The following is a 23793-nucleotide window of genomic DNA, read 5'->3' on the forward strand; positions in this document are numbered from 1 at the left end:
CTCATATAGTTGTCTGATTTGGCAGTTTAATTGGAATGTGGGTTATTTTTGATAAAGCATTTACTTTATTTAAAATTGTTATCTACTGTTCCCAGCTGAAAATGATTTAGTAAGTACATTCTGGAGTGACACAGTACCCTTACAGCTTCAAAGACATTTGAGAAAATTCTGGCCCATTCACTATCTCTGTCGAAGTCACAGGTATCCTGAGTCCCACCAAATGCTATAGATATAAATTAGGTGACTCTAAATGTGACAAAGACATGAGCAACACCTCTGATGGACTGTTACTCCAAGCATTGTTTAATTCCTTACACCTAATGCTGCCAGGACAGGTCCCTGCCACCCTGTTCCTGAATAAGCAGGTTTAGAAAAGGGAAGGGGGGGAATAATTAAACCCAACACTCCTTGATAGAAGTTCTTGAGAGGGGATCCCTCTATACCCTTCAAAGAATAACAGACTGATAGGAGACAGAGAAAGAGACAGATGAAGAGAGTTTAACCTGACTCTGTGGGCTTCTTGTGTTTTTGAGCTGTATGGAACTGTTTTTAAAGAACTGTCAATAGTGGTCCTTCATTGTGTATAATGCTATTGCTTTTTGTCTCTTTGCCAAACATACCTTTCCCCGTTGTAAGAATTTACTCAGTAAAATGTAAATGCCATTAAACCACAAACTACATTTCAAATACAAAACATAAGCAAGATGTTTTTACCAGGTGTGACATCATCCTCCAAAAGATTGCTATCTTTGATTAAGTCTTTTATGGTCTTCCAGTCTTCATTTGCTTGTCTGCAAGCTGATGGAGTGATATCATTCGCAGGAAGGTCATCCAAAACACTGAGCTGCGGAATCAGATCTTTCACTGTGGCCCGGTAATTGTATCCTAAGTCCTGAAAAAGAAAGTAAAGATCAAACACCACATTCTGTTTCCATGTGTTTCACCCCGGTATACTAAACTATTCAGATTATAACTCAAAAATCTGATTTCCCACTCTAGGTTCCAGGGATTATTTTACTTAATAACTTGGAATCCTCATTAACTTGCATTTATTTCCTCATATCCTTCAAATAATTTACCAAAAATCACTAGTTAGTGTTTTTGGACATCCCATATCTCTCAGGACTGTCACATATTTCTTATTCAGTTTTGGTGTCCCAATATTTTTAAAAAAATTCTCATTTGTGTCATATTTTAAACATGACTCATTTCTCAGTTCATCACCAGAGAAGTATGCAAGTAGTTTTAGAAAGGGTGCTTTGGAGCAGACATTTTTTAAACCATTAAAAATCTTCACTCTTATCAATTCTATTCAATACAGGTGATATAAGACCCATCCATCCATCCATCCATTTTCTAACCCGCTGAATCCGAATACAGGGTCACGGGGGTCTGCTGGAGCCAATCCCAGCCAACACAGGGCACAAGGCAGGAACCAATCCTGGGCAGGGTGCCAACCCACCGCAGGACACACACACAAACACACCCACACACCAAGCACACAGTAGGGCCAATTTAGAATCCCAATCAAATATTTTGTATTTAAGAAACAAAGCTCATAAACTGGGAACTCTCTTTATATGTCTGAAAAAGACAGATTTGCTTCAGAGAACAACAAACTGATATACCAAGTATATAGCAGTAGATGTTTCATTTCCCATAGAGGATGTAGAGATATTACTCGGCATATCAATACCAAAAAACAAAAAGGTTATAAACTACAGTGGCCCTATGCACAAAGTCCTGAACTAATCCCATTAATATCCACTAGAGGAGGGAAAACCATCAAACACAAGCTAGTCAGGAAAAATAGCAAAGAATATTTTTTATAAATAAAAAGATTTATTTTACAAAAATGCTCTATAAATATCAAAGTTCCAAAGAGCACAAAAAGCAAAATTAGTTGCCTGAACAAAACAATACAATAGCAAAGTCCCACTACACAATGCAGAAGGCAAAGTCAAAAACAGATTGAAAGACCACAAAAAGCCAGAAAAACATAATAAATCCAAATTAGCAAAAGCACAAAAGAACCAACCACCCACCTAGCACATTCACAATGAACCCCAATGACTGTGTGTTTTCTCTAGCCTTTATTGGGCTGAGTGCAATCCTTTGCCTTATCGGGCAGATCCACAAGAAACATCACTGAAGACACATTGACACTTGAAAACTAAATAATTCACACTGGTAACATAAAATATGAACAAAATGGGCACGATTTGAACCTCAGTGTGTTTTGGGGGGGACGGACCTGGGCTGAAACACAACAATAAAGATAAAGAGAGGCCAGATCTTGCAGCAGAAAAAACATTTACAGTATACAAGGCTGCTGACATTTCTTTCAGCAGCATAAATAAAATATGATCTGAGTGGTTGGGGGCCTTTTTAATTCAATTGTGTTATCTTATGTGCAAGCAGCAACTGTTAGTTTGTAGACAGCAACTGTGACATGGCCATACACCCCCTGCAAGTGCTTAAGGCAGTGTTTCCCAAACTCGGTCCTGGGGGCCCATTGTGGCTGCAGGATTTTTTTCCAACCAGATTCTTAATCAGTGACAACACCTGATAGCATTGATCTTATTTAACTAGCTGGTACTATTTTTCTTTTATTCTACATTCAGAAAAGCATAGCAGCGTGATTTTTACATTTCTAAGACATTTATAAATATTTCTGCTTTTGCTCTAGATTTAAATGCTTAACTCTCTTTTGTTGATTTCATTATATTTTGCCCTTTCTCTGTGCAGTTTTTCCCCCTTTATTGTATCTTATTAATGACAATTTAAAACGAGCAGATCAGACACCCAGTCAAACAACACTGAATAATCAAAGGGCTGCAACTACTTTAGAGTCAGACCCACTAATTAGTAAATTAAGGATTAATTAAACAATTAGAACACCTGGAAAAGTAGAATGAAAATCAAGATGAAAATACTGTTAAAAAGAAAAAAAATACATCATTCCTATATAACTGCTTGGTACGTTTTAATTTTAATTTTTTTTTTTTTTTTTTAGCAAACTTGGTTTTCTAATTTCTATATTGTTCCCTAAACACAGAACTTGGGAAATAACACATCACTTAATTAGCCCAGGAGTTCAATTGAAAGCAGAAGCTGGTTGGAACAAAAACCTGCAGCCACAGGTGGTCCCCAGGACCAAGTTTGGGAAACACTGACTTAAAGTGTTGTTTAAAGTACACAAGTACTAAAGTATCTTTTCATACAAATGCCTTTGAAGGCAGAATTTACTTTGATGTATTTTTTAGAGTTGTTTTGTGTGTGAGCAGTGTGAACTGTTTCTATGCAGCATCGTAAAACCACAATACCCCCAGTACCCAATAAACCCCCGGTTTCCCCAGTATTCTTTCAGAGAGAATCTTGTCATCTTATTTAGAGTGTAAATTAGAATACTCATCAGAAACATAAATATGCAAGTAACTATAACCAAGGGCTACACAGTTTGAAAATATGCCTAATAATCCTACACAAATATGTAAAAGAAATAATACTCACAAAGAAAAGTCTTCAATTAAACTTGTAGCAGGCTACTTAAAAGTACCTACAACTCTTAGCACTGCTGGCTGTATTAGACCATTGGGATTATCCAGAGGGTGCAGGGGTTGCTGGGATGAAGGATAATTAAGCAGCTTCTCTAAAAAGGAGCCGAAAAGATGCCGAGGGGATTGCGGTCATCTGTCTGTATTTGTTTTTAGACATCATACACTGTTGGATTATGAATACAACCACCGTGGATTACAATTTCTATCTGGATGTAGGTGCTGTCCCGTGCCTGCTTGTCTATATGATTTTTTTCTTGGTTGGATACATCTGTATCTGGGGAGCACTCCCAATCATGCCAAATCTTCTGCTACAACTGGAACCTGGTAGAACAAAATCTAACATTTCATTCGGACAGCTGTTCACAGAGTTATTCCCTTTGTTGGATTTTATTGTTTTAACTGTTTACTGAGTTAGTGTCTCTTGTTTTGTTCTGTTAGTGTATAAATAATTTTCGCCAGCAGGTAGACGGGGAGGACATTTGCATACGCATTGTTTGTTTAATAATTTTTATTTCCCTTCTTTATTTGTTGAATATATACTTTATTATATCTTTTTTATTTATCGAGTCTTTGAGTCACTTATCAGTAAGTAAGTGTGTGCATGCCGGGTCAAGACTGGGTGTGTTCCTGGGTTCCCCTGGATAAGATAAACAAACCACCGTCTTTGTTCTGTTTACATATTAGCTTCCTTGTGACTGCAACAAGCATATGAAATTAATATAAAAATCAGGGCAGCACGGTGACAAATGGGTCAGCACTGTTGCTTCACAGTCAGATTTCTGCCCAGTTGCTGCCTAAGCTGACGTTGCATGTGTTTTTTAATTCTTCATATGGATATTTTAGGATATTCCTTTTTCCTTACATATCTGAAAGACATTTGGATTTAGGGGGTATTAGTTAACTGTACATTGGCCTAGCATTATTAAGAACAGTCGACTGGCAACCTGTCCATGGCAGATTTCTGTCTTGTATCCTACTATTGTGAAACTAAAAGATTACACTAAAATTGGAGAGATAGCAAATACTGAAAAGACAACAAGAACATTTCAAACAGACCTGGACAATCTTCAAAACACAGTTCAAAGTAGACAACTGCAAAATGCTACAAATTAACAAAAGGAAGATCATGTTATAAAAACAACAAGGGTGATACAGACATGGTAGAAAAGGCAGATACCCTTTCACTTAACAAAAACCAAAAAACTCATAGCTTCCTCTTAACTAAGCAGAAACTGACAAAAGGTTATGGTAGTCATAATTCTTTATATCACATTTAGTAAAACAGATTTTTTTTAATTTATGACCAAATATTATAGAAGTAACAAAAGGCACATAAAATTATTGGATATGCTGTAAAAAGTGCTCAGTGTAATCAAGGGATATTATGTTCAGAATATAAAATGTGCTAGTGAGGCTGCATTTACAAGCCTGCTTGCAGTTCTGGTCACTGAGCTACAGAATAACCAAAGCAGCTCCTGAAGATGTGCAGATATACAATCCAGTGCAACCAGTGACTGGTTAAGGGAATTACACCTCTAAGTGCTTTGTGATTTCCTCCCTTCATCTCCTCCACTCGGTGTGCATGATTTACCATTTGTATTATGGGACACTTTTGACTTTCCAACTGACAGATGTATGGTGATAGGCCTTTAGCCCCAGTTTGGTTAAACTGAACAGGAGTTTAGTGTATGCTGGGAGAATTGTAATGTGAAGCGGAATTTCAGAGTGTTTCTGCATAGACTGTTTATGAGCTTTGAGTCCTGGTAACTATGTCCAGATAACTATTTTTGAGCTGGTTGTGGGATGAGTTTGCTGACAATGATGTTTTGCCTTTGCATATACTTTGTGCTTTGAGAAACTGTAAAATATCAGAATGCCCTGGTAGCAGTGAGGAGAACCTGTTGCTAAGTGAACTATGGTGTCTTATTTTATGTGCTCACTGGGCAAGAAGACAGTGGGAGTTGCTGTCTTCTAAAAAACTGACACTTTCAGAGAGTCTCGTCTCTTCTTCAGAAAGAAATCTTTTTCTTCACCTTTAATAATTCATTACATTTATATAGTGCTTTTCTCAGTACTCAAAGTGCTATCCACACAGAGAGGAACTGGGAAGCGAACCCACAATCTTCCACAGTCTCCTTACGGCAAAGCAGCAGTCGTACCATGTTAGCCATTTTGGATGCAATAAGAATCTTTTATTGGCTAACGAAAAAGTTTGTCTTCACTTTTGATAGAAAAAAATAATCTGCAACTAAGAAATGAAGCCTCCTGGGAATGTTCACCCGCATCTTTCTATTACTACATTGTATGAAGATTTAAACCACCCAGTTTGTATGATTCTACGCATCACTTTGAATTCGCTGTTACTGGTTTTTGACACAAATAATTATCATTTGTGAGTGACATCGTAAATCCAGTCTCTATGTCTGACAGGTCAGGAAGTTATATTGTCCATTCCTTTACTAACTGTGGTCCTTTAAGGGTACAAGAGAACACCATTGTGAAGTCTTCTAATGGTGGCAAATTGGGCTGAAAGAAAGCTTTGAAAGTAAAGACAGACCTAGTCAGTGAGAAGCCTGCCATAGAAATCCCGAGAGTGAAACACGTGGGGTACATCATGGACAGTGAGACAAGGCAGAGGTTACCAGTAACAGCTGGATATGAAAGTTCCTTCCTACTCCCCACCTAAAAACAAGTTTAAGAGGTTAGCTGGTACCTTTCATGTTTGGTGCAAGCCATAGATGTTCTGATAAAATACCATTAACACAAAGGGTTTTGAAAGATTAACTTTATGAATGCCTCTGACAATTGTTTAAACCTCAATCAGGTCAGCATTTATTCTTACCAGGATATTTCCCTTAGCCTGCTAGACCCTGACAGGCCATTTAACCCTTTGTTTGCTCTTCTCTGTACAATTTCTGGTGCTGGTTTTTGCTTTTTTTTTTTATAATGGTGACCAGAACTTGACACAGAAGTTCAAATATGGTCTCACTATCATATTTAAGACAAATGCATTTCCATGTTCCCTTCTAGAAATACAACAACAGACGTGTATAATAATCCATATTTGGATTTTTCGCTCTGCCACAGTCTGACTCCTCCTGACCATTTGGGATTTCACTCCCCCTCATTTCAAATAAGTGGAAAAAAAAACTTATTCAGCTAGAAATTCCTTGAACCAGAAACAGGACAACTCCAGCGGGAACACACAATAGTGAGAACAATAGGAACTGAGCCTATGGATCCTCTTTCAGAGCTGCTCCTTACAAGGAAGCTGCCAACACTTTTCTTTCCAATTACATCTAATGATTATAAATGGCCTAGACATTATTGTGTTTTCTAATATTTTTCCTCAATACAGACCAAAAATACACATAAAAAAGTCACTGCGTAATTAAATAAATAAAGGCAGAATTTCAGTGCAATTCTGCCAGTTTTACTGCTAGTCAAATTCATTTGAAAAATGATTTAATATGTTAACTGAAACACTGCTAGCAACACAAGAAAGGAACAGTCAGGTCTTTCCATTTACGAGAATGATGATCAAACAACGCTTTCATGTTTCTAAATAAAATAATTACATTATGATGACCCACTTACGGAACACTATGCAAGTCAAATAGGGTGATCATCAAAAAGCTTATTTTACAGACGTGATCACACAGTAGTGATTCACGGGTGAGCTAAGCCCTTTCATCTTACTGCTTACAGTCAATATCCTTTCCTCAGGGAATTCTGTAAACACGTATTTGAGTCTTCCGTGATGCTCAACTGAACATGAATATCCAATGCCTGAAACTTTAAAAGCAAAAGTGCATTGCAATAACTGCTCTAACCCACCTACCTTTTTATTTTTTAAAATGCTATTATTTACAAGTGACTACATTTTTTTTCACCAAAATTACTTGATAAACGAAATGCTGGGAAGGCTAAGAAGGATACTTATGTGCAGACTTCACTGAGTACTGATAAATGGCTGCACAGTAAAGAACGAGCTCCAGTCTTAACTGCCTTTAGGTTAAAAGATTCTGTGTATTCTGTGAGCATCTTCAAATTTACAGACTACATTAATATATACTGTAAATTGAAATACACACACTGTAAACATAGAAACTCATTCTCCATGTATATATTAATCTATACAGTAAACACAAATAAATAAGCACATTATGTATCTTACTAGTTTATATACAGTGTATATATATTGTAACAAGGCACTATATATGCACCCAACCCGACATAGATTCACACTGGAGGCACACATATAAAATAAATAAACTTTTTATTTTCTTCACCTGTGGGGCACGTCTTCCCCATAATCCCCACAGGCACAACACAGTCCCAAAAGCACCAAGTACACCACACACTTCTTCTCCTGCACCACCACTCCTCCTCCTCCACCCGACTCTGGCCAATGAGTGTTGGTTGCTGGCCCCTTTTATTGGGTGCAGAGAGAGAGAGAGAGAGAGAGAGAGAGAGAGAGATAGACCTGTAGGTGGCGTAGCAGCACCCCAAACCCCAGACATATTTGCACAGACAATTCCTGGTTCAAAATGAATTTTTATTAATCACAATACATTAAGTTTACTTCTTCATGGTTTCACAACTCCAAACCATACAGTTCTTTCTTTCTTCCTTCCTTTTCTCCTTCACTCCTCCCATGTGAGCTTTGTCAGTCATCCATACCTGATTCCAACTCACTTGAGTGAGGCGGAGAAGCCTTACTTTATGCCAGACCCGGGAATACTTTCAATGTCGCCACATTGTACCTATGAAGCTCTACTAGGTCAGTGGAACCTTTCTAAAACAAGGAATGCTCCTTCCCACAGCCCCCAGCAACTCCCAAGAAACCCAGTACAGCTGTCCATTGGGACTACAATTTCCATGCAGTCCTGGAGGTGTGCAGACAGAAAATATACCAAATGTACTCCACATATATTCATACTCTGTTTGTCATGGAATTACAGTACAATTAGGGGCTTGTGACCAGTCCCAAAACTGCATTACAAAGGCCTAGTACGAAACATATGCATTACAAAGGCCCTGTACCACTGGGATGGGGCACAGCCCACACGATCCTAAAGTGGATAAGACGATTAGAAAATAGATGTCATTTTCAACTTCCCACAATATAAACTTAAAAAACACACACAATCACAAATATGAATATTTCTGTGCAAACCCTGCAACATCGACTTGGTTTGATTTTTTTAAGAATACTATTTCTCTGTACCTGCAGTGGGCTGGCGCCCTGCCCGGGGTTTGTTTCATGCCTTGCACCCTGTGTTGGCTGGGATTGGGATCCAGCAGACCCCCGTGACCCTGTAGTTAGGATATACAGTAGCAGGTTGGATAATGGATGGATGGATGGGTAGATAATGGATGGATTTCTCTGTACATACTGCATGATAATGTGTGTTTTTATTAAATGTTATTCTGTGCTTTACATACTTTATGTTTTAGCATACTTTATTTTGTAAATGTGTACGGCTGTAGAAACTGAAAGTTTTTTTGCCCTGTTTTCCATAATATATTTTAATTTGCTTCTTTGTTTTTTTTTCCTTTAGGTCATTTTCTTTGGTTGGTGATCCTGTTTCTTGGCTCTTGGTGGCCACAAGATTGGGATGGCATGAAGTGGTGGGTGGGAGACTGTAGTCTAAATCCAATAAATGTTTTCTGTTCACTGCCTTTGATATTGAAGCTTGTTTAGATCCTGGCATGGTAACAGTTATTTTTCTTCAAACCTGTTTTCAATAATTGGTGTTAGACCTATTCTGCTAAAATACAGAAGAAATACATACTTGAAGGACAGGAGTCTGATTAGTTCTGCAACAGTACATATGAGTATTCTGGTATTGTCTGTTAGGAGATCACAGTTAACTTCTACTGATCACTGCATTAATAAATCAGATTACAGGATCAACAGTTTTTTTCAAAATGCATACAATCTCATCTGCATAAGTGAGGGAGAGAAATGGAAAAATGAATATCTTGTCATTCCCTTTGGACTCACAAACCACCAGAAGCGTTTCAATCTTATGTTAAAGACATTTTATATGATTTATTGGGGCAATGTGTATTGGTTTATATTGAGGGCACTTTATTTTTTTTCCTTAAGTTCAGATGATCACATTGAACACATTATGCAAGTACTTTAATGTCTTTGATAAAATATTTGTAATAATGACACCGAATATTAACTTTATTTTTGGGTTATCAGATATCTTGTAGTACAATTGCAACGGACCCTTGAGATGTAAAACTTGGTTTTGCCAGGTTTGCCCACTATTAAGGTAATTAATAAAGGATTTTAGCTCTGTGACAGCTTAATTCAAAAAGCAGCAATTATGTTTATCTGGACTTCTGATGCTCTTGAAGCATTAGGTCACCTATAGAAATTACTCACTACTGTTTCAGTTCTATGTTATTCTAATTGTTCATTACAATCTGAGCTTGAAGTTGATACTTCAAATATTGGGCTGGGAGTAATACTTTCCCAAGGCAAGTTGGTTGTTATTTTTTACCAAATTCAATCATTTTAAATCCTATCACTCCAGAAATCAAAACATCAAAGCCAGTTTTCTGTCTTGGTAATTTAAATCAGAACAACCATATGAACCAGAGAATGTTCTTCCTAAGGAACACTTTGTTGGAGGTATAATGTTTGAAGACCCTATCTCTAAGATAATTGAAGCTTAGTAATCTTAATGTCCCTGAAAATTTAAAATTTGTTTCAGAACCATACAGAAGGCTATTCTATTTTGGTGACAGAATTCCCTTAGTGCTGATCTCTATGTAATTCCCAAGCTGTAGAATTAATAAAACATTACTTTTTGTGGCCATCACTGAGAAAATTGAAGCTATGCCCAAGTCCTGTGCAATCTGTTGTAATGGAAAGGTTAATTTGGAAATGTTTACTCCAACCAATTCCTTCTCCCCCTAAACCTCAGAAAGAGATATTTATTTATAGACTTAATTTCTGATCTTTTACTCTCGCAAGGGTATAACATTATTTTTTGTCATTGTTGACATTGTTGATTTTTTAAGTTTACAAATTTTGTTCCATTATGAAAACTTTCTTCTAACCCAGCCACAGGGGATGCACAAAACAGTTTCTTCGGGCTGGTCCTAAGCCCGGATATATGGTGAGGGTTACGTCATGAAGGGCATCCTGTGTAAAATTTTGCCAAATCAATATGCGGACAACGATACAAATTTCCATACCGGATCCGTCGAGCTCCGCGTTAACAATGACTGCCACTAGTACAGGGCTATTGTTGGCCTAAGAAGAAGGAGAAGAAGATGGGGGAGACGTATCCGGAGGCAAGTGGACAGAGAGTTAAGTTAAAGAGAGTGGAACTGAGGGTGGAAACTTTGAATGAAGGCAGAATGACTGGTAAGGGGAAAAAGTTAGCAGATATGATGGAGAGAAGGAAGGTTGATATATTGTGCATGCAAGAGACTAAATGGAAGGGGAGTAAGGCCAGGTGGATCGCAGGTGTATTCAAATTGTTCTATCATGGTGTGGATAGGAGGAGAAATGGAGTAGGGGATATTCTGAAGGAACAGTATGTCAAGAGTGTTTTGGAAGCAAAAAGAGTGTCAAACAGAGTAATGATTATGAAACTGGAAACTGGAGGTGTGATGATGAATGTTGTTAGTGCATATGCCCCGCAAGTTGGGTGTGCAATGGATGAGAAAGAAGATTTTTGGAGTGAGTTGGATGAAGTGATGAACAGTGTAACCAAGGGACAGAAAGTTGTGATTGGAGCGGATTTCAATGGGCATGTTGGTGAACAGAACAGTGGAGACGAGGAGGTGATGGGTAGGTATGGTGTCAAGGAGAGGAATGAAGAAGGTCAGAGGATAGTGGATTTTGCCAAAAGGATGGACATGGCTGTGGTGAATACCTATTTTAAGAAGAGGGAGGAACATAGGGTGACGTACAAGAGTGGAGGAAGATGCCCACAGGTAGATTGCATCTTATGTAGAAGAGTCGATCTGAAGGAGATTGAAGACTGCAAAGTGGTGGCAGGGGAAAGTGTAGTTAAGCAGCATAGAATGGTGGTCTGTAGGATGACGTTGGAGATCAAGAAGAGAAAGAGAGTGAGGGCAGAGCCAAGGATCAAATGGTGGAAGTTGAAAAAGGAAGACTGCAAGGTGAGACAGGCACTGGGTAGTAGTGAAGAATTACCAGACAGTTGGGAAACTACAGCAGATGTACTAAGGGTGACAGCAAGAAGAGTGCATGGCGTGACATCTGGACAGAGGAAGGAGGAAAAGGAAACCTGGTGGTGGAATCAGGAAGTACAAGAGAGTATACAGAGAAACAGGATGGCAAAGAAGAAGTGGGATAGTCAGAGAGATGCAGAAAGTAGTCAAGAGTACAAGGAGATAAGGTGCAAGGTGAAGAGAGAGGTGACGAAGGCTAAAGAAAAGGCGTATGATGAGTTGTATGAGGAGTTGGACACTAAGGAGGGAGAAAAGGACCTGTACCGATTGGCTAGACAGAGGGACTGAGCTGGGAAAGATGTGCAGCAGGTTAGGGTAATACAGTATAAAGATGGAAACGTACTCACAAGCAAGGAGTGTGTGTTGAGCAGATTGAAAGAGTACTTTGAGAGGCGGATGAATGAAGAGAACAAGAGAGAGAAGAGGTTGGATGATGTGGAGATAGTGAATCAGGAAGTGCAACAGATTAGCAACTATGAAGAGGATGAAGAATGGAAAAGCCGTTGGTCCAGATGACATACCTGCAGAAGCATGGAGGTATTTAGGAGAGATGGCACTGAAGTTTTTAACCAGATTGTTTAATGGAATCTTGGAAAGTGAGAGGATGCCTGAGGAGTGAAGAAAAAGTGTACTGGTGCCGATATTTAACAATAAGGGAGATGTGCAGGGCTGTAGTAATGTCAGGGGAATAAAATTGATGAGCCACAGCATTAAGTTATGGGAAAGAGTAGTGGAAGCTCGCTTAAGAAGTGAGGTGATGATTAGTGAGCAGCAGTTACATGCCAAGAAAGAGCACTACAGATGTGATGTTTGCTCTGAGGGTGTTGATAAAGTATAGAGAAGGCCAGAAGGAGTTGCATTGCGTCTTTGTGGACCTGGCAAAAGCATATGACGGAGTGCCTAGAGAGGAGTTGTGGTATTGTATGAGGAAGTCGGGAGTTGCAGAGAAGTATGTAAGAGTTGTACAGGATATGTACGAGGGAAGTGTGACAGTGGTGAGGTCTGTGGTAGGAGTGATGGAGTACATCAGGGATCGGCTCTGAGCCCTTTCTTATTTGCAATGCTGATGGACAGGTTGACAGACGAGATTAGACAGGAGTCCCTGTGGACTCTGATGTTTGCTGATGACATTGTGATCTGTAGCAATAGTAGAGTGCAGGTTGAGGAGACCCTGGAGAGGTGGAGATATGCTTTGGAGAGGAGAGGAATAAAGGTGAGTAGGAACAAGACAGAATACATGTGTGTGAATGAGAGGGAGGTCAGAGGAATGGTGAGGATGCAAGGAGTAGAGTTGGCAAAGGTGGATGAGTTTAAATACTTGGGATCAACAGTACAGAGTAACGGGGATTGTGGAAGAGAGGTGAAGAAGAGAGTGCAGGCAGGGTGGAGTGGGTGGAGAAGAGTGTCAGGAGTGATTTGTGACAGACGGTGTTGTTATACTACATGTTTCTTTAATATTAATGTCACTGTCTCTATGCTCACTGGTATGGATTTATTTACATGTGCGTGTTAAATTTGGCACACAGGGGCTCAGCAGTTAGAATTGCTAGCCAAGCATTGGATTAGATAGCCAAAGACAACTGGATGATTGTATAGTCACCTTAAACACAGGATAGTGTATTTCTGTCCTCTGTCAGCACAAAATCATCTTTCCTTATTGGGAGAATGAGAACCGGCATGTAAGCACTATGATATTTCTGTATTTTGTGGAGGAGGAGTTCAGCCCTTGCTTGGAGACAGAGAAGACCAGCAAGTGAAGCAAGACATTATTTAAAGGCTTGGACAACAGTCAGACCCTTTGAGGCTGAGTCGGCAAAGTTCCGAAAAACCTCCCAGCGTGGGGACGAGAAAATGGCAGCCTGTGTTGATCCAGATTCTCACCTGGATAAAGTCTGCCCATATGCCTCCCGTCTGTAACCACGTTAACCGTCAGTAAATGTAAGCTAAAGTATATTTTTTCTCATGTGATTCTTGTACCGCCGTAATCATGATGGGAGGGATATTGCCTTTTCTGGTATATTACTATATTGTTTAGTTACTTAATATGCCGCAATTTTAAAAGAACACATTTCCAAGAGAGCTAATGCCTCTTCAGGAAACAGGAGTGGACTATGGCCAGCCAGTCATCCCGGCCAATACCCCCAGGCTGCCAGGTGGAGCCTTCCCTGCAGCATGGAGGTGCCCCGAATGCCAGCAGGGAATTCTGGACATTGGAATTTTCATCCAAAGACCTGCTGGATACCACAGGGGCCCCTAGAGGACGCTGCAGGGAGGCCCAAGGATTGTTACGTGCCCTATAACCTGGAAGTATGTCTTAGTCACAGCGACAGGGGAAATGACTTCCGGGATGAAGAACAGGACTTTTGATCTGACCCGGAAGCGATAGGAAGTCACGTGGACTGAAGGTTCGGAAACACTTCCGGGTCAGGGAATATAAAAGGACTGTCGGAGATCCCAGTCGTTGAGCTGAGCTGGGTGGCAGGGCGTCTGGGAGAGTGGAGGTTTATTGATTAGTGATTTGTGATTATTATATGAGAGAGAGGGTGCTTTGTGCACTGTTATTTAATAAAAAAGTCAATATTTGGACTTTTACCTGGTGTCTGACGTATTGTCCTTGGGTTCAAGGGAGCAATAGCGCCTCCTATCTGTCACAACGGATATCAGCCAGAGTGCTGGGGAAGGTCTACAGGACGGTAGTGAGACCAGCCATGTTATATGGGTTGGAGACGGTGGTACTGAACAGAAAGCAGGAGACAGAACTGGAGGTAGCAGAGAGATTAAAGAGATTAAAGATGCTAAGATGTGCATTGGGTGTGAAAAGGATGGATAGGATTAGAAATGAGTACATTAGAGGGTCAGTTCAAGTTGGATGGTTGGGAGACAAAGTCAGAGAGGCGAGATTACGCTGGTTTAGACATGTGCAGAGGAGAGATGCGGAGTACTGCATATTGGGAGAAGAATGTTAAGGATAGAGCTACCATGCAAGAGAAAAAGAGGGAGGCCAAAGAGAAGGTTTATGGATGTGGTGAGAGAGGACATGCAAGTGGATGGGTGTAACAGAACAAGATGCAGAGGACATTATGCACTTCATGTCTACATTTTTTCGTTAGTACTAAAACATGGAAAAAGTTTGTCTTTTAGGTATGTGTTCAACATTTCTTACATTTCCTATCATCCTACACTTACACTTGTAGACATGGAACACACGTGAAATGCATGAGTTCCAAATAACGTTTTTTAATAATATCATTTTTTTAGCCTATACAGTTCTAGGTACTGCTTCACTCCCTGATAAACCAGCCTTGAGCTGGGAAGGCGATTTTTGCGGCGGTGGGAGGATAGGATAGTAGGCTGCTTGGGCTTATCGACACATTTACAAGACAAAAGACGCTGACAGAGTGGTGCGCGTGGATTTAAGGTGGGCCAGATTTACAAGTTTTTTCGTAACCATTGGTAATTCTAGCATTAACAGAATGACAAAGGGAGGCCAATCACATGGACATTTGCCCCCTCAATACAATAAGTGGCAGTCTTCCTAGGCTATGGTGCCTGCATTGATACCCGAAGGGCAGGGTGGGAAATGCTGTCGCTGTAGACAGCCCTGCTATGTTCCAGGTATGCCACCAAGAACAGACGATCCCCACTTTAAAGAACAGAAGCACTTTCAGTGTGCAATGCTGTAACACCAGAAGTACTCCCAGATCCGGCATAAAAGAAGCTGAGTTAACTGAATGGGTAGTCAGAGTCGAGAGGAGAGTGGAAGAAACCTAAGAAAAGAGGTGTGGAAGGAGGCAAGAAGATTTTGTATTATACTGTTGTGAAAGTATTTGGAGGTACTGTAAAAAAATAAATAAATAAATCTTCTGTATGAACCCAGGACTGTGCTGTGCAGTTGTCTTTGAGAGTTTGGGACATTGCTATGCCCCCTACTGGTCACACTGTTCACATTAGCTCTTATCTAAGAATCAGGATTTGGTTTATTGAAGACTCAGTTATGGTTAGCAGTTTAAATATTAACTGCCCAACGTTTTAGGCTTAGCAGAACAAGAGTGCTGACCAATTCAAATTCAGTTCTTTAAAAGGCTACCATTTGTTTAATTTTACAGGTTTAACATACAAGGTGATTTAATTATAAAATCTGAAGTATTTTTCTTTGGAAGTGAGCATATGCATAGATGAAAAACATTAAGAAGACCCTTTAGGAATCCTGTACATTAATGTGTGCCGACCATTTGAATTATAATTGTATAGCCTATCATCTACATTCTGCACAAACTTATTAAGTTAACAAAAGTTCTCACAAGGTACTTGGATTTCACATTAAAAAGAGCAGGTTATTTTTCCACAGCAATAAAGAAGAATACATTCTAGAAATTCTAAAATAAATGTCTATGATATCAGCAAAACCTTTGATCTGATAATGGGTTATTATTTCTGACCCATTGATTTCCACAGAAAACAACACAAAGCAAAGTAACTCTAAACTATACTGGCAAAAGACTGGCTGATGTTCTTATGTAACAGTATCCAATTGGGTGACATACCTAACCATGAGCTATTTAAACAGAAAGCAAGAATGAAAGTGATTGTCTAGAGAAAAAAAAAAAGAAAGGAAGAAAACTTGTGCAGAACTTTGAATTTATTTAAAAGAAATGGATGCACTGTTCTGATTGATATTCACACGTCAGGGCTCACTTAAAGTTTAGTAACAAGCCCTTATTCTGAGCTTTCTACATTCTTTTCACTAGAGGCGTAACTCTACTGATGATCACACACCCCGCAGAGCATACTTTCCACATCACTCCCATCTTCCCGCTTGTGGAGGTCTGCTTAGAGAGAAGCTCTCCAGATAATAACAGATTGATTACTCCAGGAAGACGGATATCCCCTTACCATAAACTACAAGCACAAGGTCAGTTTGCTCGACAAAACTCCTGACTGAACCATTTCTATTTTTAACTGTAATCTTACCTAAAGAGTATGTTATACAAATGGTCTTCTCATAATAACTAGTTTTAAAATAATGACTACATTCTTACATGTACATAACATTTAATTACTAAGCATTCACCCGGAGTGATATCACTTAATTGTGTATCAAACACTCAAAGGGAGATTAGGTGGTTAGAGAAAAGATTTTATTACAGCTTTTATCTTGCTAATGACAGCAACTAATGGAGTTTATATTTTAATGGAAGTTAATCTCTACTTTTGAAACACATGAAGAAAAACATTTTGAGGATCATTAAGTTAGGTCAGCAGTGTGGCCTAGTGGTTATGGCTTTAAACTTCAATCCCTGAGGGCGTGGGTTCAAATCCTGCTAATGACACACTGTTGTGACCATGACCAAGTCACTTCACCGGCCTGTGCTCCAACTGGAAAAGCAAAAAGAAATGGAACCAACTGTATTTCAAATGGTGTAAGTCGCCTTGGATAAAAGTGACGACCAAACAATAAGTGATAATACTCAGATTTCAGAAGACTAGAACAACGTATTTGCACAATGGATGTCCACAAAATGTATTGTTGAGTGAAAGGTGACCACACTAATAAAAGTTTATTGCAGCTATCATGGCCCTTTATTTAAATTTGAACCCTCCACAATATTTAGACTCCAGAGCAGACCAATTCCATATTCACGAGGGACGCTTTTTTTTTTGTTATGTGTGGTGGAGTGGTTTCTAGCATATAAGTTGATAAATATTTTGTACGTTTTTATTTGTAAACTAGACAAAGCACTTGTAACATCAGATAGTGTTTCAGGAGGCATATTTTACTTTATTGATGATAACAGTGCTGCTTTGATATTTAAACAACCAACACCCCCCGGGTCTTTATTATTAACTCAGGATGTGAAATTTATGGTAAAGGGGATGAAGTATGTATCAGACCAGCCTGGCAAGGAAGACTGTGTTTGAATGTACAGCCTACAAGCCATCCACCGCAGGAAGGCCATAACTGAATAAACAATGCAAATGGGGGATGAGTTGTACCTGAGCGTTTTCATTGGTAACTGGTCAGGAAGGGACAAGTAAATTAATTTTACTGGTCTAAATTATGGCTGTTTATGATTGGTTTTGAAACGGAGGACATTTTGTACTACAACATCGCACTGGTTTGTGTTTTGTTGTAAGATTGGTATACAGTTGGTCAACTAGCCTTTATCTGTCTCTCTCACCATTTGGCCATGAAAACAATTCTATCTCAGCAGCCATACTGAGACAGGCATGTGGCCTGTTTTAATACCCCATTCAAAGGCCATGAGGTAGCAAAGCTGGCTACACTGAAAATAAGCAACCTATGAACGAAAGATGCACTGCTACTTAGGCTATAAGGGCATGGTTTGCCAATATTCACATAGTATTCTGCTTCTATATATTAATATTACAATATAAAGACAACAGTAATCATCATTCCCAAAGAGCCCTCTTACAACCAATTTAACACAAAAATACACAGATATTCATTGGGTTAGTGTAGAAGATGTAGAACATTAATATTGGACTGAGCAACAATAGCATCAAAATGTGTAACTGAGCACTCCTCGCCCATGTTCAAAGGTCCACAGACATTCAGCAGTAGACAGATTGAGCATTTTCACACAAACATTTTTTGTTCTATGTGCGATGAAAAATGTAGCCTATTATGGGTTAGTTTTGGTAAAATTGTGACTAGACTTAAAGTTGTCTAGTAATTACCTTCTGCACCATTGTATAACCACATCTGGATTAAGTGGCTTCGATAAAATGATGTTATTTCACCTTGTTTTTTACGCAGCTTGGCAATGGTGTGCTATTGAAAGGGTCTTACTGAATATACAATTACAACTGGTGGATTATAGGAATAGCACACTATATTGGTTATGTATAGACTGATGAGTGATATTCCAGGTTGCTGAAGCTGATCCTATTGCCTGGTGTCTGGTGAGCCTCTATGCAAAGTGTGTAACACAAGCCAATCAATTACTGGAAGAAAATGATTGTAGGTTGACATCATCCTGTTGTGTGCACCAATATGCATTTCAAGCTGATCAGAAAAGTGTCCGTCATCTCCATGTTATGGCTTTTGTCTCAGGACCTAGTATATCCCCTTACCTCCCTTAGCTATATAACTGATGCAGCAGCCTGGCTACAGACACTTCAAAATCTGCAATGACAAGGAAGATCAGGAGAAGTGCAGTATACACAGGTAATGGAGGGCTTTGTCATGTGGCTGAGAGATAGCCATCTGCAATTGAACATTACCAAGGCAAAGGACATGTTGGTAGCCTTCACGCAAGCCCAGGAATGCCCCTGAAATCAGTCATCATAACAAGGGAAGAGGTGGAAGTAGTGTGGTCTTGTAAATGCCTACTGTAGGCTCCATCTGAAATTTACAATGGATTGGGAGAGCATCACATGTCTGTTTTACAAAACATCAGAGCAGGCTTTTCTTTTTTGGGAAGATTCTGGTCTTTCAATTTATGTAACACATTGCTGGGTTTGCAGTGTACTACTCTAAACTGAGGCCTGCTGTGTAATACTGGACCTCAGAATGAAGTGATCAGGAAACATAGGCGCTTTGCCAGTGTTGGAATGAACCAGGAGTTAACTGGAGGCATAAAAGAGTATGATGGCAAAATTAGAAATAATTATAACTGATGCTGCCCACCCACTCCATGACCTGGTGCCACATAGCAACTTTAGTCAACAGCTCATTCAACCATGGTGGCTTAATAGGCACTGCAGGGGCTCTACAGTCATCAGTTTGAATAATGCCTTCTCCAATTGTGTCTATGTTCACCTTTTCCAATTACACACTGGAACAAAAACAATATATTTTCGTTATTAAATAAGTAGTATTGTGTGGTGTGAATGTTTTTGGATATTGTACCTACAGTGGTGTGAAAAACTATTTGCCCCCTTCCTGATTTCTTATTCTTTTGCATGTTTGTCACACAAAATGTTTCTGATCATCAAACACATTTAACCATTAGTCAAATATAACACAAGTAAACACAAAATGCAGTTTTTAAATGATGGTTTTTATTATTTAGGGAGAAAAAATCCAAACCTACATGGCCCTGTGTGAAAAAGTAATTGCCCCCTGAACCTAATAACTGGTTGGGCCACCCTTAGCAGCAATAACTGCAATCAAGCGTTTGCGATAACTTGAAATGAGTCTTTTACAGCGCTCTGGAGGAATTTTGGCCCACTCATCTTTGCAGAATTGTTGTAATTCAGCTTTATTTGAGGGTTTTCTAGCATGAACCGCCTTTTTAAGGTCATGCCATAGCATCTCAATTGGATTCAGGTCAGGACTTTGACTAGGCCACTCCAAAGTCTTCATTTTGTTTTTCTTCAGCCATTCAGAGGTGGATTTGCTGGTGTGTTTTGGGTCATTGTCCTGTTGCAGCACCCAAGATCGCTTCAGCTATAGTTGACAAACAGATGGCCGGACATTCTCCTTCAGGATTTTTTGGTAGACAGTAGAATTCATGGTTCCATCTATCACAGCAAGCCTTCCAGGTCCTGAAGGAGCAAAACAACCCCAGACCAACCAGATGTAACGGGACATTTGCCTTCCAAAAAGTTCAACTTTTGTCTCATCAGCCCACAAGGTATTTTCCCAAAAGTCTTGGCAATCATTGAGATGTTTCTTAGCAAAATTGAGACGAGCCCTAATGTTCTTTTTACTTAACAGTGGTTTGCGTCTTGGAAATCTGCCATGCAGGCCGTTTTTGCCCAGTCTCTTTCTTATGGTGGAGTCATGAACACTGACCTTAATTGAGGCAGGTGAGGCCTGCAGTTCTTTAGACATTGTCCTGGGGTCTTTTTTGACCTCTCGGATGAGTCATCTCTGTGCTCTTGGGGTAATTTTGGTCGGCCGGCCACTCCTGGGAAGGTTCACCACTGTTCCATGTTTTTGCCATTTGTGGATAATGGCTCTCACTGTGGTTCGCTGGAGTCCCAAAGCTTTAGAAATGGCTTTATAATCTTTGCCAGACTGATAGATCTCAATTACTTCTGTTCTCATTTGTTCCTGAATTTCTTGGGATCTTGGCATGATGTCTAGCTTTTGAGGTGCTTTTGGTCTACTTCTCTGTGTCAGGCAGCTCCTATTGAAGTGATTTCTTGATTGAAACAGGTGTGGCAGTAATCAGGCCTGGGGGTGGCTACGGAAATTGAACTCAGGTGTGATACACCACAGTTAGGTTATTTTTAACAAGGGGCAATTACTTTTTCACACAGGGCCATGTAGGTTTGGATTTTTTTTCTCCCTAAATAATAAAAACCATCATTTAAAAACTGCATTTTGTGTTTACTTGTGTTATATTTGACTAATGGTTAAATGTGTTTGATGATCAGAAACATTTTGTGTGACAAACATGCAAAAGAAGAAGAAATCAGGAAGGGGGCAAATAGTTTTTCACACCACTGTATATGTGGTACATTTGGGTACTTTGTTTTTTTAGCTGTTTTGTGGAACAATAAAGTATATATATTAATTTACGTGTCTCATATGCCTCTATCTATCTATCTATCTATCAATCAAACTTATGCAGTGCATTCATCTATTCATCTTTTTCATGTACAGTAGACCCCCGCAAAGACACGGTTCAGGGTTCGCGGCCTCAGTCGTTTGCGGAATTTTTCCTTAGAATTTAACTAATAATTGTTAGCGGAATCCACAAATATCCTCCACAATTTTCTATGGCTTTTTTCTCGGCAATACTGCAATGTAGAGAGAACAGGAAGCAACCGTACAGGAAAACGTGGCTTGGGATGGTGAAAGTAGCCAATCCGAGAGTGTTGTACTCTCCTAGAATTTGAAACTGCAACTCCCAGCAGTCCCTGCCGCAGCTCTGATTGGTCTTCTGCTGAGGGCACAGGGGCTGTTGGGATCAAAGGATGTCAGCGCAGCTTTTAAAAAGGGGGCCAGTGACCAACATAAAAAAAAAAAGTTTTTGTAATTTGTGTTTCAAGTTCCTGTCTCTCTGCCTGCCTTCTGTTGGGTTCCCTGTGCTTATTCGTTGTGTCCTGGATCGTTTCATGGTCTGAATTGTCTGCCGTCTGCCTGTGTACATGAGGACTGCAAGTGGATTCATTGCAATCCTGCGAAGAAAGGAGCGCTCCTGAACTTGTCTTCACCATTTCAGGAACTGCCGGTAGGACTATCTTTACATTCCCATTCAACATGCAGATCTCTGGACTATCTATTTTCATCATTACATTTCATCCCTTGCCGTTTTTCATGGATCTTACTGTGTGTGTTTTGTTTGTGCTTTGTTGTATTTAATGTATAATTGCCATAAGGGGAACAGGGATGTTATCATTGTTTTCATTACATTCTTTATTTGCTGTTTGATTACCGGTTTGCTTTGTTGTTGTCTCTCTTTGCAGGTCGGGTCAAGGCTGGGTGTGTCCCTGGAATCTCCACCATAAAAATAAATAAATCGCTGTCTTCTTCACAGTGTGAATCTTAGTGGCACTGGACCGCTACAGCATTATTCATTTCTCCTTGATGCTGATTGACTGCTGCCCTGTGACGGATCTCCAGCTGAGAGTTCTCATGTTTTTCCATTTTGATCTTCTTGACCTTTAAACCGCCGCAACCGGCTATAGTCGTTTCCCAGTGCCATTTGCCAGCACGTGGGAGCCGAGTATATTCAGCGACATACACTCATTGAACGCCGCAACCGGCTGTTTTTGTTTCCCAGTTCAATTTACCAGCATGCCAGAGCTGATCAGTCAGTGCTATATATTCATTGAGAAGCCCACTCATGAACACTGCCGGCCCATGCAGCCTCACTGTTTCTGGGATTGAGCCACTGCACTAGACTAGCCTGCAGTCATCAGCGTTGGCCTCTGTGTGCTTGCGTGCCGCCAGTTCAAGCGCAATTGGCTCGGTGATTTACTGAATTTCATCAATGGCGTCAGCTGCACCTTGTACATATTGCTTCAGTAGTTTTTTCAGTTCATTGGCAGTGTGTAAAATGATCAGTGTTGCAGTAATTGTGATGCTCTTTGCATGAAAAAAAAATGTGTTCCATTAAAATTTCACTTTTTCTTTGTGAATTGTGATGTTTACTTAAAAAGTGCAGCAAAAATGTATTTGGCATCCAGGAATGCATTAACCCCCCAAGTATGTGGGAGTTTAAGGTTTAAAGCCCCAAGATGCCAGTGAAACGCTCTGCACCTTCTAAGGCTTCTGGCAATGAAAACACGCATGCATGAATTACAGTACATATAGCAATAACATCAGAATTTAACATTCTAGCACTGCGGATGACATATCAGTACTCTACTGTATAGTATACAGGTTTACCTTTATATTCTTTTTTTTTAGGTAATGTATTAAGCTGACGTTGAAATGAAGTTAAAGTGTTTTACCCAAAAGGTCAAAAGCTGAAACTAGACAACACATACCTCAGTTGCACCTGGACGTGGTGTCAAGCAGACAGGATTTCCTTCCAATGTTAGAACACTTAATTTACTGCAAAGGCCAAGGTACTGCACTTGAATAATGTCTTCAATATTGTTGCCTTCAAGGTCTAGAATCACTAGGTGATCCAACATGCTAACTTGACTCAGATCTGAGATGTCATTATATGCAAGATACAGTTCCTGTAGAAATAAAATGAAAACGCACTCTTCAATGTGGCATATTGACAGGGAATGCCAGTTCAGTGCTCTCTTCTGACTTACTGTCTATGATAGAACTGTTAAAACGACTAAATTCAACTTAATTGTACATACAGTGTTTTTCACTGATTGCCAAACATATGTTACAACCATAATATGATACCAGTGAAGTACAAAATCTTAAAATATACAGATACCCAAACCTCACTGCTGGTTGTGAAGGGGCCCCCATAACAGTTCAAGCTTCAGGCCCCAAAAATGTAGGTCGGCCTCATCTATACAGAATGCAGTACAGCCTGTTGACAATACAAATGCATCTCATTGAAGTGTATGGCCACTGAGTGCGCTCAGCTCCCCAAAGCCAACACAGACAGATGTG

General features: G+C 39.7%; 1 protein-coding gene across 3 annotated transcripts in view; it reads right to left on the reverse strand.

Annotated features, from left to right (window-relative positions):
• The window catches only part of lrrc56 (leucine rich repeat containing 56), a 130899-nt gene that overhangs the window by 43270 nt on the left and 63836 nt on the right, over positions 1–23793 (reverse strand). For all 3 annotated transcript variants that reach the window (XM_039744395.1, XM_039744405.1, XM_039744416.1), the window contains 2 exons: positions 23199–23396; positions 715–892 (listed from right to left, as the gene is read on the reverse strand). In XM_039744395.1, coding sequence (XP_039600329.1) covers positions 715–892; positions 23199–23396 — 376 coding nt within the window. The remainder of the gene's footprint in view (positions 1–714; positions 893–23198; positions 23397–23793) is intronic.

The sequence above is a fragment of the Polypterus senegalus genome, chromosome 1 (assembly GCF_016835505.1).
Source record: "Polypterus senegalus isolate Bchr_013 chromosome 1, ASM1683550v1, whole genome shotgun sequence".
In the NCBI taxonomy this organism is placed as follows: domain Eukaryota; kingdom Metazoa; phylum Chordata; class Cladistia; order Polypteriformes; family Polypteridae; genus Polypterus; species Polypterus senegalus.